This window comes from Marmota monax, unplaced genomic scaffold (assembly GCF_021218885.2).
Source record: "Marmota monax isolate L192 unplaced genomic scaffold, Marmota_monax_Labrador192_F-V1.1 WCK01_AAM20220418_F8-fsc00064, whole genome shotgun sequence".
In the NCBI taxonomy this organism is placed as follows: domain Eukaryota; kingdom Metazoa; phylum Chordata; class Mammalia; order Rodentia; family Sciuridae; genus Marmota; species Marmota monax.
The window spans coordinates 654,703-673,410 of record NW_026694542.1 but is presented as its reverse complement, the minus strand read 5'-3'; the positions used below and the strand labels follow the sequence as shown (position 1 = coordinate 673,410).

Genomic DNA, 18,708 nt, shown 5'->3' with positions numbered 1-18,708 from the left:
GATCCTCTTCCCAAGGTCTGGCCAGATATTCAGTACCCAACTGCTCAGTCTTTGAATGAATGAAATTTACGCCCCCCATCTAAAAGTGAAGTATTCCTTAAACATAAGGAATTGGAAAACAGTGACAAATGTTGCGGGGTGAGGGGAACTCGGCTGAGAATTGTTTTTGCCTCATGGACTCAATGGCCTTCATGCACTGAGCACCCATATGCAAGGAGGCATTGAAGCTGTAAGAGGCAGACCCTCTTTCAGCCTACCAAGAGAAGACCACACACAGAACAATCGGGTGGAAATGCTACACCAGTTTTAAATCAAGAAATTTTGGAAGCAACTTAGTCACAAATAACAGAGGAATGTTTCATTTATTTAGTAAAATCCAGGGAAATGAGAAAGTCAATTCATATGTCCAGCCAGTGAGGATGAGGGAGGGAGGATGCTCATGGAGTACATCTGAATTAGATGCTCCCCACCACCGGGGCGATCCAGTGACCTCCAGAGACACCATTTAAATTCAGTCTTGAGTTGGATGTAATCATTCATTCATTCACTCATTCAACAGACATTTTCCAAGCAGTCTACTATGCGCAGGCCTAAGCCAATTGTCTCCAACACACTTAATCCATGAGATTCAAGTTCTGATCTTTGTCTAAAGACAGGTCCTCACTCTCCCCACAAAGCACAGGTCAGCTCAGACTCTTGAGCTGAAATTAACAGTTTTATGGCAAAAAGTACCAAGATTATCTGCCAACAGAAACAGCTGTCAAGGGAGCACACTACGTGTGCAGGTAAAAACCTGAAAGATCCAGACAAGATTCATGTCAGGGAATCAAATGCAGCCAGCTACATGCTAACACACACCTCTGAGCAAACCTATTCAGAACAAGGCCCGTTCAAACAATCTTTATGAAGGTTTCTTCATGTTATTTACAAATTCAAAGTAAATTTACTTTATAAGCAGCCAGGGAATCCTTTATTTAGTAATGTCCTGAAAGTTCACAAAACTGCTTCTTTCAAACCATGATACTGAGCTTATAACAATCCGGAAATAGGAACTAAGACAAGGCAAACACAGTGCCTTAGAGATCAAGAAACATTTACATAGTTCAACTGTTAAAAATAGCTCAGCACCCATCCAGTGAGCACAGCGTGTCCGTCAGTGTTCACAGTACATCAGTCCATCAGGGAGGGGAGAGGCCTTTAGACTGCACTTCAGGTGTCTCCAAATTCGGGTCCTGGGCAACGTCTTTCTGAGGCTGGTTTCCTTCTAATGCAGTTTGAGATGTGACGCTTGCATGTTCAGATTTCCAGGAAATGTGACTACCTTCCTGCTGCTTAAAAGACCAGATATAAGTAACACAGATGTTATCATTTCCACTCAATTAACTGGCTAGAGCCATATGACTAGACACAGTCTGAAAAATTTAGCACTAACAAATTCTGTAATGACAAATAGTAAACATGATAAAAATCGATACAGAATCACAATTTCAAGAGCCCTAATGACAACTCACTTGTTCTAAATGGCAGTCATTACCACAAAATTCCAGTACATTCAATCTAACAGTATTTGACCTGAAGTTTTAGAATATGAGCCAAGGTTGCAAAAAAGAAAACAAACAAACTCCCCTTTAATTTCTGTCAAACAGGAACATAACCCATTTTAACACCAGCTTCTTTTTTTCAGTGCAGAGGGTAGAACACCGGGCCTCACAAAGGCTGGGAAAGTGCTCCACCACTGAGCTACACCCCCGGCCCAACAGTAACAATCTTATAATAAAGTACTCACAGTCTTTGTTTCTCCTACTCGTCTTAAAATGACACCTTCTGCCAATAAAGCCTTCCCCGTTTCCACAAATAATTTATCTTCATCTATTTCTCCAAGCTTCTGCAGCTCAATGTACTTCTCCACAAACCTGGAATCCCAAGCAACCACACCTGAGGTCTGTGTGCAGGGCAGTCAGGATATGTGCTACACAGCACCAAGCACTACATCTTTTTGTGAAGTAAAGTTCAACAAAACTCCTCAGACTGATGACTAAATCCTTGTAGGGGGTAACTCAAAGCTTGAAAATGGCTTACCGTTGACAGTTTGACTTGAAGTTTGGGTTGAACAGATCAAAAGCTTTTGGGCCAGACCCATAGGCAGAATAAAATTTCCTGGAAAATACAAACAATATGATATAAATCTCCAATTATAGATTGTGGACAGCAGGGCAGAAGGAATACAGAATAATTTCTAGGCCATGGGGAGTGAAGAGTTAATACCCCTCTCCCTTCTGCACCCCAATTTCCCAGTTCCTCTCTCAGGAAGCAACATGAACCAGTTTCTTGCACATCCACCCAGAAATATCCCACACCAGCATCTATCATTCCCCGTCATAGTCACATTCCCAAAGAATGGGAGATCCTGCTCTATATCTTATTTTTTTAATTGCAGTAAAGTTCACATAAAAATTTACTCAACTAAGTGACATTTAGTATAATCACTATGACCGCTTTCTAATTCCAAAACATTTTCATCATCCTTAAAAGAGACCCTGTAACCATAATGCAGTTATTCATTCCCCCCCTCCTAATGTCTTGTCTTATTAACAATTACCTCAAATCAGTAAATACAGAATGTTTCCAGTTCTTTGCTGCTCTAGACAGTGCTACAAGAATTATCTGTATCTATAGTTCCTCCTGCGCTGTGCACATAAGTCTGTGAAATAAATTTACACAAAAATGGTATTTTTGGATCAAGATATATGCATTTGTAAATAAGCCTTCCAAACTGCCAAATGCTTTCCAAAGCAGCTGTACCAATTTATATTCACACCAGTCGTGTAGGAGTGCCTGTCTTCCTGTATCCAGACCAAGCTATTATATTCCAACTTTTTGATCTTTGCCAGCTTAATAGCTGAGAAATCATAACTCACTCTAGTTGTTTGTTGCAGTAGGGAAGATTGAACCCTGGCTCTGTACTTCCTAGGAAGCACTCCACCACACTACACCCTCCAGGCTTGCTCTTTAATTCTTTCTCTGTTTTCTCTCTCTCTCTCTCTCTTTCTAGACAGGGTATTGTTAATTTACCCAGGCTGACCACAAACTTGTGATTCTCCTGCCTTAGACTCTCAAGTAGCAGGGATTATTAGTTTTGTTTTTGTTTTTTAATGATCTTTTCAAGTTTAAAGGCAAATTGAATTTCCTTTTCTGTGAACTATCTATGCTCTTTTCTATTTGGTGGTTGCTGTGGACTGAATGTTTGTGTCCCCTAAAATTCCTAGGATAAAACCCTAATTCCCAAGGTTTAATGATGGGACCATTGAGAGGTTATCAGGCCACGGGTACAACCTGCATGGCAGGATTAGTGCCCTTAGAGGAGAGGGCTTGCTTCCTCACCCTGCTTGCCTCCATGTGAGGACAGCAAGAGGACCCTCTCTGAATTGGGAAGAAGGGTCTCACCAGAACTCTGATCTCAGACTTTCCAATCCCCAAAACTATGAGTAATAAATTTCAGTTGTCTACAAGCCACCCAGGCCACAGAATTTCTTATAGCAACCCAAACTAAAATAGTGGTCTTTTGCTCACTGGTCTATGAGCAAACCCTGTAGTTACGTAAATAGAAAATTAGTCCTTTGTCATGTGTGCTACTAAATTTTTTCCCAGTTTCTTTGCTTGTCTTTTGACATTTGTCTTTCCACATTCTCCAATGACCTGTCATCTAGTTCCAATGCCATCCACAGAGGCACAAATTATGTCAATGTATAAATGAAGCACAAAGCATCCTGTGCAAGTACATGCAATGGATCTAAGCAAAAACATAATAAAAAAATCTGATTCCCCCAAATATCTCATTCCTATCTTGAAAATTTCCATATACTTGTTCTGCCACCTTAAGAAAACGCTGTGGAAAAAAAAAGTCCTCAAATAAAAGATGCCTGGATCCTGCCAGACATTGGTGGCACAGGTCTGTGACCCCAGCAACTCAGGAGGCTGCAGCAGAATCCCAAGTTCAAGCCTTGCCACTTAGCAAGACCCTGCCTCAAAATAAAATAAACAGGACTGAAAATGTAGCCTGTAGTGAGGTACCCCTGGATTCAATCCCTAGTACAAAAAAAGAAAGGAAAGAAAAGCCGAGATCCCAATTAAGTAAAGACTTTATCAATCCATTTTCTTGCACTCAGGACTAATGATTAAGAATAAAGGATGTGTATTAACTTCAATTAGGCACAAACACCAATCTCAACATTTAAAATAAACTGTAGGTACTAAAACTGACATCAGTGTTTGAGGGGAAGAGCTGTGTCAGTAAATTCTCAGCGAGTGGTGCAGTGCAGATCTATGTCTGGGAAAGCTGAATATGGCCACAGAAGTGGCTTCTGATCCACTGTTCCAGGAGATGCTTCAGGGAGCTCACAAAACTCTGTTGGCTATTCTCCAAACAATTCTAATCTTGTTTCTTCACTCTTCCTCTTCAAGGACTTTCTCTTTTATTTACTTAGGTTATTGAGGTTTGAAGGGAAAGGAGAGGGAAGGAGGAATGGAGATTAATGAACAAATATCTCTACTACTTTCAACACCTAATTTGCACTTTCAAAGTAACTCTACTAGAGTGATTCTAATTAATCTATTAATTTCATTCATTAATCTATTAATTTCTTCATCTGGGCAAAACTAATGAGCAATTTCCATGTCAAGTACTGGGCACTAATTACAAGGATAAATCAGATAGTAACTGGCCCAGTGGTAGTGCTTAATAAATGTGTATTGTTGCCAGGCACAGTAGCACATGCCTCTAATCCCAGCGGCACGGGAAGCTGAGATGGGAGGACTGCAAGTTCAAAGCCAGCCTCAGCCTGGGCGAAGCACTAAGCAACTCAGTGAGATCCTGTTTCTAAATAAAATACGAAATAGGACTGGGGGTGTGGCTCAGTGGTTGAGTGCCCCTGAGTTCAATCCCCGGTAGCCTGCCCCTCACCCCCCACAAAACAAACCTAAATGTGTATTGTTGGATAAAGATGGTACTTGGCATGCAGAACTATTAAAGACAGGCTTCAGGGCTGGGGATGTGGCTCAAGCGGTAGCGCGCTCGCCTGGCATGCATGCGGCCCGGGTTCGATCCTCAGCACCACATACAAACAAAGATGTTGTGTCCGCCAAAAACAAACTAAAAAATAAATATTAAAAAAAATTCTCTGAAAGAAAGAAAGACAGGCTTCAGACCCTCACAGGGGCAATATGAATAAAGTACTCAGAATATTCTGGAAAGACACTAACATGGGGAGGCAGCAGAGAGCAATCTCTAAGAGTGTGACATCTGAATTGTTCTTTACTAAGAAAAAATAGAGGACTTTAAAATCATTTTTAAGAAGGTTGATGACAAACCATTAACAAGTACATGCTATTTAAGCTATTCAAGCTGCAGGGGTGAGGATACTCTAGCTTCATTTGCTTTTAGTTACTTAGGTTATTTAGGGTTTGGGGGTTTTTGAAGTTTTTTTTTTTTTTTTTTAAGATACACACAATATCTTTATTTTATTTTATTTGTTTTTATGTGGTGCTGAGGATCAAACCCAATGCCTAACATGTGCAAGGCAAGCGCTCTGCCACTGAGTATAACCCCAACCCCAGTTATTTAGGTTTGAGGGAAAAGGAGAGGAAAGGAAAAATGGAGATTAAAGAACAAATATTTCTACTACTTTCAACACCTAATTTGCACTTTGAAAGTAACTCAGAAAAAGATAATTGAATTTACTGAAAAAGATCTTCCTAAACACTCTAAAACTAAGGGCAAAGAGGCCAACAGAAAGAAAAAAAATCGGTATATTTGAATACATAAAATATCCCAGTGCTCAGCACAATGTTTGGCACAATAGTTGGCACATAGAAAGCACCACAGAAAACATTCATGGAATAAAATAATCAATTTCTATACACTAAAAAAAGCATTATGGATAACAAATGTTTGCAACATTTATCTTTGTTTCTATAAAGAACTCTTAATTGAAAGCGGAGTGTGGTTGCATGCACCTATGGTACCAGCTACTTGGGAGGGTGAGGCAGGAGGAGCTCTTGAGCCTAAGAGTTAGAGGCCAGCCTGGGCAACAAAGCAAGACCTCACCTCAAAAACAAAATAAAAATGATTAAAAAAAAAAAAAAAAACTCTTACTGATAAGTAGTTATAATTATTGCTGGACATGGTGGATCATGACTATAATTCTAGCTACTCAGGAAGTTGAAAGAGAACAAGTGTGAAGCCAGCCTCAGCAAAAGAAGAATAAAATAAATAGACTAATAGCAATAATTGTTACAACAGATTAAAAAAAAAAAAAGATATTTCAAACAAAAATATAATGGCAAATTAACACCAAAGTGGGGAAACTTACTAATCAAGGAAACAAATTAAAATCTCTAGACAGTATTTTAAAAATAATCTAGATCAGAAAAAAACTTTTTAAAATAATTATCAGTGCTGGCAGGTAGAAAGAAAGAACTCTCAGATACTACTAACTCTCCACCCTACAGAGTGAAAGTAGGACAATCTTTTTAAAACAAACTGGGTATCAGCAGCAAAAACTTTAAAATTTTCACAATGTTTGACCTAATCAACTCTAGTGGTAGAAACACACCTTAAGGAAACAATCAGTGTTATAAATAAAGGTTCATTGACAACTAAAAAATATATTTAAAAAACACAAGGAAAGACCCAAATGTTCTTAATAACAACAATCATTTATTAAAGGCTTACTTTGTGCCAGGTAATGAACTAAAAAACTTTTATGCATTATCTTAATTCACCTTTATAACTCCAGAAGTACTATTATTATATTTTACTGTATGGAAACTGAAGCTTACGGGGATAATTTACCCAGGCCACAAAGGTGAGTCAAGTAACAGGGCTTGCCTTCAAATCACTGTCTCTAGATGGTGAGATTTTGGGTGATTTGTGCTTTCCTCTTTATGCTTCTCCTTTGTTTTTAAATTTTCCATAATACGCATGTTTTTACTTTTTTATTAAAAAGGAAACAGAGGCCAAGTAAATAAAACATGTAAGAACTTTCCTTCAAATTTAGTGATGATTGTTTTAAATCCCCCGCCCCAATCCCTTGGACTTTTAAGCATCATTCTGAATGACTTCAAAGATCCCAACTACTAGATCCATAGACCACATATCCCCTATCTCCACTCCCGGAGAAGCAGACACAATGACCAACATGAGCTTGGAGTCAGAGATGTGATTCCCAGAGCTGCTGCCCTCCTGTATAACCACAGGAAGTTAACCTCCTTGACTCTCACAGTCCTCTTGGATAAAATGGAGATAAGGATACCCACCTTACAGGTATAGAGTGAGGCCTACAAGATGCTAATTGAAAAGAGTTTAGCTGTGTCTGGAACACAGCAAATTGGCACAAAACAAGGCCGCTACAACTGCAATGATCTGTCAGTTGCTAGGCTCCACTTCTAAGTAAGAACTTCTGTTTCTTCTCACCATAGGGAAGGGAGGGCTGCTGATGCCCTAATTTGACTTTGATATACAAGATCACCTCCGCAACTTAACTTATTTTCGTTACCAGACTGCTACCTAAATCCTCCCTTTTTAACTTCTGGTGTGTTCTGATCACTACACAGGCTGCACACTCACGCTCTTATCCGATCCTCGTGGTACCAGATGTCCTGAATGAGAGCTTTGGCTTTGCCATATCGCAAGCGCGGTCTTTGGAAGACCGGCTCCCTCAATGGTGGGAAGGCCTCGTATACGTCATACCAGAGGGGCTTCTCCTTCAACACCCCAGCCCGAAGCAGATCCCGAGTCCTTAGAGAGGGAAGAGAAACAAGGTCAGTAGATTACAACAGCCTGCCAAAGACCTTGATCAGTCTAGCAAAGTCTGGAACACCAAAGGCACCAGGCAGTCCACCGCACGTAAGGTGGGAAGGACAACGCAGCAGGTGTTCTCCACCTACAGGGAAGGCACTGCCACGTACCACATCAACCCAGCAACACCCAGGAGTTAAATCCCTTTCGCGCGTCCCACCGGGTCCATCACGGAAAAGGACGGTACAGTCAGACCCATCAGCCTGGATCTTCCTCCCTTCCTCTTCCTAGAGACCTCTACTGGGAAGGGAGGCAGTTTATAAAGTCAGTTAAAAATACTCCGAACCAGGAGAGAGCATTAGCGCTCCGCCTGACTTACACTTTCTGTCTTCTTGAGTAGGGACCTCGCCCTGCTCAAGCCCATCCAAGAACGGGGATGGCCCACCGAGACCGGTGCAGAGGTCCGCATCCTCTGCCCACGCCCGGCTGCAAGTACGCACCGCGAAAAGACGCTTCCTACGGTTTCCAGCCGGCTCCCAGCCATGACCCGTGCCTGGGAGAGAGTACGACCGGCCACTACCGGAACCGGAAGCGGCGCCTGCGCCGGCGACGGCAGATAAAGGGGACAAAAGTTGCTGGTCGAAAAGAGGATCCAAAGCCTACGCCACGGCCCCAACCGCGGGGCGGAGCCAGGCGGAAGCAAATGATGGTCCGAAGCGGCGCGCTCGGGGCTCTCACCGGGTTCAGACAGGAGCACTCGATAGGCGAGCCAAAAGAGAGGGAGCGAACCAAAGGCGAGTAGATTAAGTATGGAGCGATTAAGTATGATGTTTGCTTTACCTTTTCTGGCCTTCTTAGCCAGGTTTCCATCAGAAGTTAGGGCGCAGAGGGAATATGGTGGGGGAGAGTAGGAATGAGAAGCCCCCCGATGGAATAATAAAGAGACGAAGTCACTAGCTCTAGGGCGGACTGAGCCCACTCTAAGTCAGAGGGACAGGCTACGCAGAAGGAAACCGAGTCTGGGACGGGCAGTCACTTTCCCAGGTTACTTAGACCCCAGTCCTCTTTCAGCGCACGCCACCTAAGCCTTCCTCCCTGCAGTGGGTGTGTCCTCCGCTGGAGGCGTCACCGGCTTGCAATCGGAACCTGAAAAGTGAAAGTGTCAAGCATAACACATTCTGGGAAGGAAACTCGAAAATCCGGGGGAAATAACTTCTCGGTGCTAAACTGTTAACAAATAAGTGGTCGGGTGTGTAGCTCAGTTATCAGACTTCAGTACTCCCTAGAAATTAAAGCATACTTAATCTGGATGTTTGTACAAAAATCATCATTACGGTATTTTTGTAGTGGCAAAAAAAAAAAAAAAAATCGTCAAATGGAAAGTAAATGGAAAACTTTGGTTCATAAATTGTATGGACACTTCTGCAGCTATTGAAATAAAAAAGCTAGATCCATATGTATTTATTTATATTAATTCCTGGGGCTTATGATTAAATAAAAAAGGAAGATGCAGAAACACGTGGGATTCCAACCTGTTAGAGGAAAAAGAAAACATCCATCTGTGTGCTTGTGTTTATATGAGGAGAGAAACTCTGAGAGGACACAACCAGGCTGTGAACATTGGGTGTCTTGAAACAAAATTGGAAGAGGGGGATGGAGACTTTTTCCTTTACGAATGTCTTAGAGTTTGACTTGTAAAGAGTTTGTATTTATGTGTGAACTTTTTAATCCAATGAATGTCTTGAATCACACCTTAAGACTTTTTGATGAGCGGTTACTACTTGGTTGTGTTATCTCACTGAATCCACAGGCCTACTCACAAGGTAACTATTGTCATCCTCATTATAGATGAGAAGCAAGGCTGAGGGAGGTTAAGTAATCTGTATGATAAGCAACTGATAGAAGCAGGATCCAGTGGGCCTGAGCCCTTTCCAGGACCCCACAATGCTATTTAAACTATCTTAATTCTGGACACTGGAGAACTGAGGGGGGTGGAGCAAAACTGGCCCCAGAGTCAGGGGGTACAGTGACTAAGGGCTAGGTCCCAACTGAGAAGTGGGCTTCACTGCTGCCTCGGGACCTGCAGAAAAAGCAAAGCTCTGGCCTCTGGGCCAATTGTGGAGGCTCCAGTCTCCTAATCCTAAGGAGGTCTAGGATATGTTTCTCTGGGGACAGCAAACATGCCCCTAGCTAAATATAGTTTTCCTGGGCCTCATAACTTTCTAATTCTGTCTAAGCCAGAGCTATCTGCCAGCCAGTAGTACAGACACACTTCCCTTCTCCCACCAGAGCTTGACCCTGGAGGCTTGCACAGTCTTTGCTGCTAAAGAATTAGAAGGGTTTATTTATTCCAAATTTGGGAAGGGGAGCCAAAGACCCAAACCCTCAATGGGAGAGAAATTACAAAGCAGGAATTTTCTCTCTGAATTATCCTGGAGTGATCCCTTCCTCTTTTGAGTCTTTGAGGTTTCCTTTTCCAGCTTCATATTTAATGTTTCTGCAACTCAGAGAGCAGAATATTGGTGGGCAGAATGGGGAGACCAGGGTGGGAGCATGACTGACTGGAATCCCTCTGATTTGGTTCATAAATTGTATGGACACTTATGCAACTTATGCAACACTCTTGAAGGTGCACCCAAGAAATGTTCACACATCATGCAGTGGGAAGTTGTTGGGCAGCTGGGGACAGAAAAAAATAGGCATTTGAAGCTTTCTGTCTTCTTGAGTAGGGACCATAGTCTCTCAAAGCTGAAAAAAGCTGGGGCATATAATGAGTGCTGGTGTGAGCAATAGGCTGATGATATTCCATAGATTACCTGATTGTTTTATTTTATTTTTTTGAGAAATGTTCCATTCTTATCACAAGCATTTAAATGACTCTGTGCCGAGTCCTAGAGATATCAGCTGTCCAATAGGAGAGTTGAAGAGGCAGAGACATAATTAATACGTGATGCACTGAATCACTTGTCGATTGTGTTAGGTTTTCCAGGGCTCCATAACAAAGTATCACAGAGCAGGTGGCTAAAACAGCACTAATGCATTTTATCACAATTCCAGAGGCTAGAAATCCAAGATCAAGGTGTCAGCAAGACTGGTTTCTTCTGAAGTCTTGCTCCTTGCCTTGTAGATCTCCCTGTGTCTGTTCATGGTCTTTCCTCTGTGAGCAAAGATATATCCTATAGGGAACCAGTCATATTGGATTAAGTTCCACCATTATGATCCTACTTCAACTTAATTACCTTTTTAAAGACCATATTTCCATATACAATCAATTTTGAGGTATTGGGGGTTAGCCCTTCAAAATATGAATGGGAGGTTAGCCCCTAACATTTATTGGCAAGTGTTTGTGCTGAGCAGCCCACATTTGTCCTCAAATCCACACCCACCCTCTGCCATTCTTCACCTTGCTCTATGCCAGAGGAGGCTGACTTCTATGATAGCATCCTCTAACCCCTATACTGTTGGACTGGAGATGTAGCTCAGATACAGTGCTTGCCTAGGGTACATGAGGCCCTGGGTTCAATCCTCAGAGCTGCAAAAAAAGAAAAAGTGCTGATCCAACTGTTTGCTCCCTGCTTCCAGATGGACTCCAGTTGGTACTGCCAATGGGAGGAGCTGGCAGAGGGCTAGAAAGGTAGGAGGAGGATACAGTCAGCCTATATTCCCCTGGCTCCCTCCCTGCTCTGTCCAGGAACATAAAGTCTCAGCCCCTGTGGGCAGTTCTTTATGCAGAGCTCTCTCACATCAGGTGCAGCTCATGCACTGTGCCCTCCATCATTAGCCATGGGGTCTAAGCCATCTCTCCCTTCTGGCTTCCCACATCTTTGTAAACAGCGCCCTATTTAAGTAGTGCATGCTAATTTATCAAACAAAAAGAAAAGCATCCCCAATAGTGGAAAACCTCTGAGAAGTCAAAATTCCAGCATATTGAGGAAATCATGGATACTGGTACTCACCTATCATAGAGAGCTAGGATCCGGGAGCAATTAACTCATTGCTTTAAAAGGGAGGAAGCAATAGTATATATGTAATACATAGTGTAAAATTATGGGTCTGATTACAGGTCTGCTGAGTCCCGGGACAAAGAGGCAGAAGTGCCTTTTCTTATAGATATAGATATAGATATAGATAGACAGCATGCCTTTATTCTTTATTTTATTATTTTTTTTTATGTGGTGCTGGGGATGGAACCCACTGTCTCACACATGCTAGGCAACTGCTCTGCCACTGAGCTACAGCCCCAGCCCAGAAGTGCCTTCTCTTTTCTCCAAGCTGTTGAGCTCTGCTCCCTCTCCTGGATGAGCACTCCCTGTGGGACACTCACTTCTACAGCCCTCCACATATTCAGCCAAGCTGCATGAATGCCCTGACCTGCTACCTCCTTCATTCCCCCACAACTCTGTTTCTTGTCTAAGTCTGTCTAACTGAGTCTCTTTGAAAATGCAAACTAGGGCCTTTATCTCTGCCTGCCTTAACCCAGCCTGCTGGTTGGCCTGGAGCTGGCTATTAGAGTTGCCCAGTGAACAGCAAGGATGCATCAAGCCAAGTTAGGACCAATGAGGATGCAATGATCCCAACACTGACTTGGTGCCTGCCCACAGCTGGCCCACCCTCTTAGGGTTTTCCTTTAAGGGCTTCCCCAGATGCACTGCCAGAGGGAAAGCTGTGGTTGGGTGGAAATAGTCACCCACCCCACCTTGCACTGGATATCAAGGTCTGGGTCTTCTCCACTTCTCCCTGTCCTCTGTGCCTCACGGATAGATCTTTTTGACAATCCTCTAGGCCTCAGCCTTGTCATCTGTAAAATGGAGATAATCATAGCACCTAGAAGAAAGCCTTGTTACAAGAAGTCAGTGGGTTAACACCTGCAAAGTGCTTAGAACAGTGCCTGGTGTCTAATAACAGTTCAATAAATACAAGGGATGATAACAATTCTGACTATGAGCAACAGTGTCCTACAGTTAAATCCCATCTAACAATTTGCAAGGTATTTTCACATGGCTGCTCACTCTTTTCTTCACCAAACAGGGGCTTGCCTCCAAGGAGAATTCAGTTGAGAGCTCAACACTTTAAGTCAACACATGCCCTGTAAGGTCTGTATCACCTTGGCTCCTTTCTGTATCCAAGGAGCCAGCTGGGCCTGGAGCAACCATTTGACCTTTTACTGTTAGAATTAAAAGTCAATTAGAATCATTCTGTGAATCATCTTTTGCATCCCACTAAGGATGAAACCCTCTAAGACAGATAATTTGGGGTTGCTGTGGACCCTTTTCTTCCTGCAGAAGTTAGATCTTTAGGGTGCATGTGAGCCCTCTTGATATCTTGAGAAACACAGAGTCTGATTCAAAAGGTCTGGGGTGAGGCCTGGAACTCTGCGTTTCTAACAAGCATCCAAGTTGACACCAGTGCTGCTAGTCTGCAGTAAGGATACTAACTCACCTAAGTTTGCATTGAAAGTTTTAAGAGACTTTTTTTCATTTTAGCATTGAAAGTTGTGCATCTGGACCACACTAGGTAGGCTGCTTACACCGAGTCTATAGTGAGCTTCACAACTACTCACTTCAGATTCCCTGGAATAATCCTCTTGACATGACAGTGACTCTTAGGGTTGGGGTGTAGCTCAATAATACAACACTTGCCTGGTATGCCTGAAGACCTGATTTTGGTCCCCAGAGCCATTAAGGAAAACAATAAGGTAAATAAAAAGTATTTTTAAAAAATAATAGCAACGGCGCTTTACTACCTAAAAATGATAACCAACTCCAGGCCTCAGCCTTCCTGCCAGGGTAGACACTGGTTTTGTGGGGCCTAAGTAATATTAGTCTTATTTAACCTCTTAAGTTTAAACAAATCTTCGTTCTGCAAATTTTACAAAACATGTCCATGTGAACAAATTCCCTTCTGCTTGGCCTAAGGTCAAAGGGGTACTCACATCTTCCTTCTGGAAAAATGGTTTTCTTTCATTGGCTAGTGACTGCCATTTCTGCAAAGTGACCTCCAGGTGGCAGTAGATTTACACAGCCACTTTTAATCCCCACAGTCTCCAGAAATTTCCACCGTCCCCCAGCTGGCCCAGCCTGTTAATCCAACAAATTAATCTATGCTGTGATAATGGGCATAAGGAGTTCATGTGCTTCTCTCTCAATAGCATATTTGCCATTTAGTGGAAATGCTAAGAGATTGTTTTTCAAACCAGATAAAGAATGCTAATGGGGGAGTTCCAGGCACACTGTTGGATCACAGATCACTGTGGAGCTGTTTTTGAGCATATGGATCCTTTTTCTGTTCCACAAATTGAATCCATGCCGGGCTTCTGGGTCTTATCACCTGCTCCCTACTTACCCACAACATATAGCATAGTATTTGAACATCAGTTTTGGAACTCAACTGCCTGGATTCAAATCCAGGTACTAGAACTTACTGAGGATAGATGTTGAACTTGAACTTGAACATCTCTGAGCCTCAGTTGCCTGACTTTGGTGTGTGAAAAGTAATACTGATTTCATATAATTGTTGTGGAGATTATGTAAAAAAATAATATGCATGTGAAGCACCCCCAAAGGATGACTGTCATGCCACAAACCCTCGCTAAGTTATTATCTTCATCATCCCATACCTTGCCTGCCTCCTTTTTCTTCAGACCAAATTCTCCTATTTTTTCTCTAATCCCTATCCTGTACTCCCAAGTAAGGTGCTTCTAGAGAAACAAGAAAGGGTTAAGACCCCAGCATTGTAATAGCCAGGCCTGTTCTTCTGGGCTTAGTGTTTTCCAGACCCATGATCTCCTTGGGGCTGAACCCTGGGGATACAAAAACCTATAAAGGACCAAACTGCAGAGAACTTGGCTCAGCATTTTTGCAGAAGGTAAACACCTTATGGCTACCAGGAGCCTAGTAATTGCAGATGCATGTAGGGTGCAAAGGCAGGTGACAGGCAGTCATCTGGCCCAGCCTGTCTCTACTCCTGCATCCTATCCACACCTTTCAACCTAGTAATCTCTTTTTCCTTCTCTCCATCTGTGTGGTTACCATCATCTTCAGTCTCATCTACAGTAACAGGCAAAATGGCATATGGTTCTCAAACTTTTCAATCATCTGAGATTTTACAACTGGATTCTCAGGCTAAATCCCAAATCAATTGGATCAAGAACTCTGGGAATGCAACCAGTGCATCCAAATGATTGTACTGTGCATAGAGGTCATCTGAAGAATTGTTCAAATGCACATTCTGGTTCAATAGGTCTGGGACAGAGTCAAAGATTCTGTCTCTAACAAGCTTCCAGGTAATACTGCTGCTGCTGGACCACAAACCAAATATGAGTAGCCAAGTTGTGGAACTGCAGTTCTCAGAATTGTTCATGTATCAGAATCATCGGGAGGACTCGTTACACTGCACCCAAGTTGCAAGTTCAGCAGATGTGGATAAGGCCTGATAATAAGTGGTTTTTTGTTTTGTTTTTTTGAGGTAGAGATTGAACCCAGGGGTGCTCTACCACTCACTACACACTCAGCTCTTTTTCCTTTCTTTCTTTTCTCTCCCCACCCCCATTTTGAAACAAGGTCTCACTAAATTAGCTGAAGCTGCAGTTGAATTTGTGATCCTTCTGTCTCAGCCTTTTGAGTAGCTGGGATTATAGACATGCACCACCACAACCAGTGATTAACACACTCCCAGATGATGCTACACTTTGAGCAACAGAGGAATAGAAGGTGCTACACAAGCTCTGGCAAAAACAAAAACTTAAAAAAAATAAAAAGGGTTAGGGGCATAGGTCAGTGGTAGAGCACTACTGGGTTCAATCCCTAATACCACAAAACACACACACTCCCTATCAGTTTTGGGATCAATCAAGCAAGCCCTTGGTCTCCTTTTCTGACCTAATGCAGTACTAGCTCTGTAATCGTAAAGGAGTTACTTAAGCTTTCTACTTGTTATTTCAACATCTGTAGCTGTTTGGGGCAAGCTCAATTGGGCTAATATAAACACCTAACAGAAGGGCTGGTCTTTCAGTCCTCAGATTTGAATTTCCTGGGGGAATTTATTTTAAAAAACGAATTTAAAATAATCCCAAGTCATTGATTTAACTGCTCTGGGGTACTGAGCATTGGAATTTTTAAAAAAACATTATATGTGGCCAGTACTAGGACTGGCCTATTACTGCAGCCTAATCTGCTTTGGTGTTCATAAGGATCATGGCTGGGCTCCAGGCCCCTGGTATTTCTGACTCAGTAGGTCTGGAATTAGACTGAGATTTGGCATTTCTAACAAGTTTCCAGGTGGTTCTGGGATATGCTCCGGGTATTACACTAGTCCATGGCAATCATCAATGTGCAAAATTAGATTGTCAGAGAATCTTGTTTTGCTTACGACACAACACAGGCAGCACCACCAGTTGTCCCAGGTATGCCATTATTCAAGCCTACCTTGCATAGTGGGTCTGATGGGGGTGCAAACAGATGCTCATGGGGAACTTCTTTGTAGGAAGGGCAGAAGGAATAGTTGTTCGTCCTGGAACATGGCATCATGAGAAAGAGGAGCCACATTGGCCCAGGTGACCCAGAACTCAGGAACAAGATGTGTGCGTGGAAGTTACAAAGAGGCCTTTGGCTCAACACAAGGAAGCATTTTTAACCTTGAGAACTGCCCTGTCTGAAAATGGCATCAGCTTCCTCTTTTGGCAACCAGTTTTCCTGTCCCTGTGTGGGAGGTATTCCAGCTGAGCTGGGGACCTGGGGTAAGCTAGAGATGCATGAACTGGAAGGCCTCTGCATTCCTTTTTAAGTCTGAGGTTGCGCTCCAGTCTGCCTCTCTGTTAATCCACAAACTTTCTATTTAGGAAGGTGACCGTCTGGAGCTTTCCCAACAGACTAGCTTTCCCCATGGTGTTTCTGCCACTTATCAGCAAGCGGTTTACTTTCCCAGGGGAAACCCAAAGGCTACAATGCTGGATAGAGCGGGCAGCAGGTGTCACCTCCTAAGCACTGTGGGGAAAGTGCTGGAGCCCTTTGGGCCCTAGATAATGGGGTTAATGGGGGCAGGTGAAGCAGGTGGGCTGCAGACTCGAGACAGATCTCCAGAGGCCAACCCCTGTCCCCAAGGGAGAAGAGCGGGTAAGGGCGGGGGGGGGGGGTCCAGCCCACGCAGCTGGCCACATCAGAGCACCAAGAGAACACGAAGTCTTTATTACAGGAATTCCTATGAAACCGCTCCAAGAAAAAACCCACACATAGGAGGAGAAAAAAAAATAACAAAGCAACACACACACACACACACACACACACACACACACACACACACACGGAGTTGCGGCTTCCTTGCGTGCACTTGGCCCCCGCATGGGGAGGGGTCAGGGTCACAGCCCAGACCTCTTCCTCTGCCGCTCTGGGTCAGACCCATCTGGGCATCCCGCTGACAGCAGGCTGACTGGGGAGGGTTGCTCTTCCTCCCAATAGAGGGCGGGCGGCCCCACGCCAGGGCCCCTGGCACCGTGCGCTGCTTCCAAACTTGGTCACCCTCCTAGCGCAGTGCTTGCTGTTCTCGGGAGCTAGGGAAGCTCCGCGCCAGGAGTCGCGCAGGGGGCAGGCGGGACGAGGAGCTATCAGGCCCTCGCCATGCACACACTGTCTCTCGGCCCCTGGATGCCACCAGGGCCCAGCCAAAGATGGAAGCTCATTCCCAAACTTCCAAACCCGCGTCCCTCCTCCAATAACAGATGGCAACTCTGAAGTTCTAAGAGTCTCGTGCCTGCCCAGGCTTCCCAGTTCCCCGGAAAGGTCAGCGCGTTCCCATGTCCAGGGAGGGGCCGAAGAGACTCACGGCCTCTTTCCCCTTGGCAGTGGTTGGTGCCGGTTAAGCATTCGTAGAATCGGAGTTTCCTTCTTAGGTCACCTTCTGGACTTTAGCAAAGGGCACCTCGTGAGCCCTTCAGTCCTATAAGCCCTCACCCAGGCTGGCAGCCTCTTTGCCAGCTTCATCCCTGCACATTGTCAAAGGGGGTTCACTCCTGACCACCCCCTCCCACCACTGCCACCCACCCTAAGAGTCCAGCTGGGGAGGCAGGGTCCCTGGGAGCTACCACTGTGGTGTGTGACTCCAGACTGGCTTTTATCTTCTGCCAAACTAAAGACCCTGCCCACCAAAAGTCCTCCAGCTCCGGGGGGGGAACCACCCTCCCCATCCCTGCTGGGTGAAGACAAGGCTGGGGGGGGACCCTGCCAGCCCTCAACAGAAGCAGTTTGATGAGCCAGGCCTGGGCCGGTGACAGATTCCTCCTTGTGGTGACCTAGCACTCCTCAGACGGTGCCTGAGTGACTGTCCAGGGCTCTCCCACACCAAACTCTGTACAAGAGTTGTGCAGAGGGTCAGGAAAAGGATGGGATGCAGGAGACCTTGGGAAGAAAGGGCACGAGTGCCCAAAGGGAGCAGGGAATGGGGGTAAACCAGGCAGCCCATTGCCTGGCAGGAGAAATGGGGAAGAGAGAGAGGCAGAAGCTCTACCTGCAGGCCAGAGAGCCTCTGGTAGGATTATCCTGCCCTTTCCCAAACTCCAACCTAGGCCACCTGCTGGGATTTTTTTTTTTTTTTTTTTTTTAAGGAAAGGTTGGTTCCTGCATTCCCCATTGCCCAGAGAAAAGCCTGGCCACAAAAGGGTCTGTGACCAGCTGCTGGCTTAAGGGGCCCCAGGTCCCTCCTCCAATAACAGATGGCAACTCCAAAGTTCTAAGTCCCATGAAAAGTGGCAGTGGCTGGGCTGGACTGTGGCCGGAGAACCACTGGGCCTCGGTATGCAAGCACCATCTGTCCGGCTGCAGCTGGGCCCTTCAGCTGGGTGCCGGTGTTGCTCTCGCTGTCCCCACCGGGTCAGAGCATCTCTGGCAAGGAGGAGCTGCTGGCATCTGGCAGGGAAAAAGGAT

General features: G+C 44.4%; 2 protein-coding genes across 4 annotated transcripts in view; both read right to left on the bottom strand.

The window, feature by feature from the left end:
* Positions 1 to 343: 343 nt before the first annotated feature.
* Positions 344 to 8,446, bottom strand: Mrps23 (mitochondrial ribosomal protein S23). 2 transcript variants are annotated; one of them, XM_046420584.2, is made up of 5 exons: positions 8,296 to 8,446; positions 7,625 to 7,795; positions 2,080 to 2,157; positions 1,787 to 1,913; positions 344 to 1,331 (listed from the first exon to the last, which is right to left on the bottom strand). In XM_046420584.2, exons 1-5 carry the CDS (start codon positions 8,337 to 8,339, stop codon positions 1,179 to 1,181), a joined length of 573 nt encoding a protein of 190 aa, XP_046276540.1. In that variant the 5' UTR covers positions 8,340 to 8,446; the 3' UTR covers positions 344 to 1,178. The 2 variants fall into 2 exon arrangements, with proteins under 2 accessions (XP_046276540.1, XP_046276541.1); XM_046420585.2 differs by having other exon boundaries at positions 344 to 1,328.
* An 8,509-nt stretch (positions 8,447 to 16,955) lies between these two features.
* Positions 16,956 to 18,708, bottom strand: part of Cuedc1 (CUE domain containing 1) — an 87,752-nt gene continuing 85,999 nt past the window's right edge. For both annotated transcript variants that reach the window (XM_046420541.2, XM_058571484.1), the window contains exon 11: positions 16,956 to 18,690. The gene's annotated coding sequence lies outside the window, so the exon portion shown is untranslated. The remainder of the gene's footprint in view (positions 18,691 to 18,708) is intronic.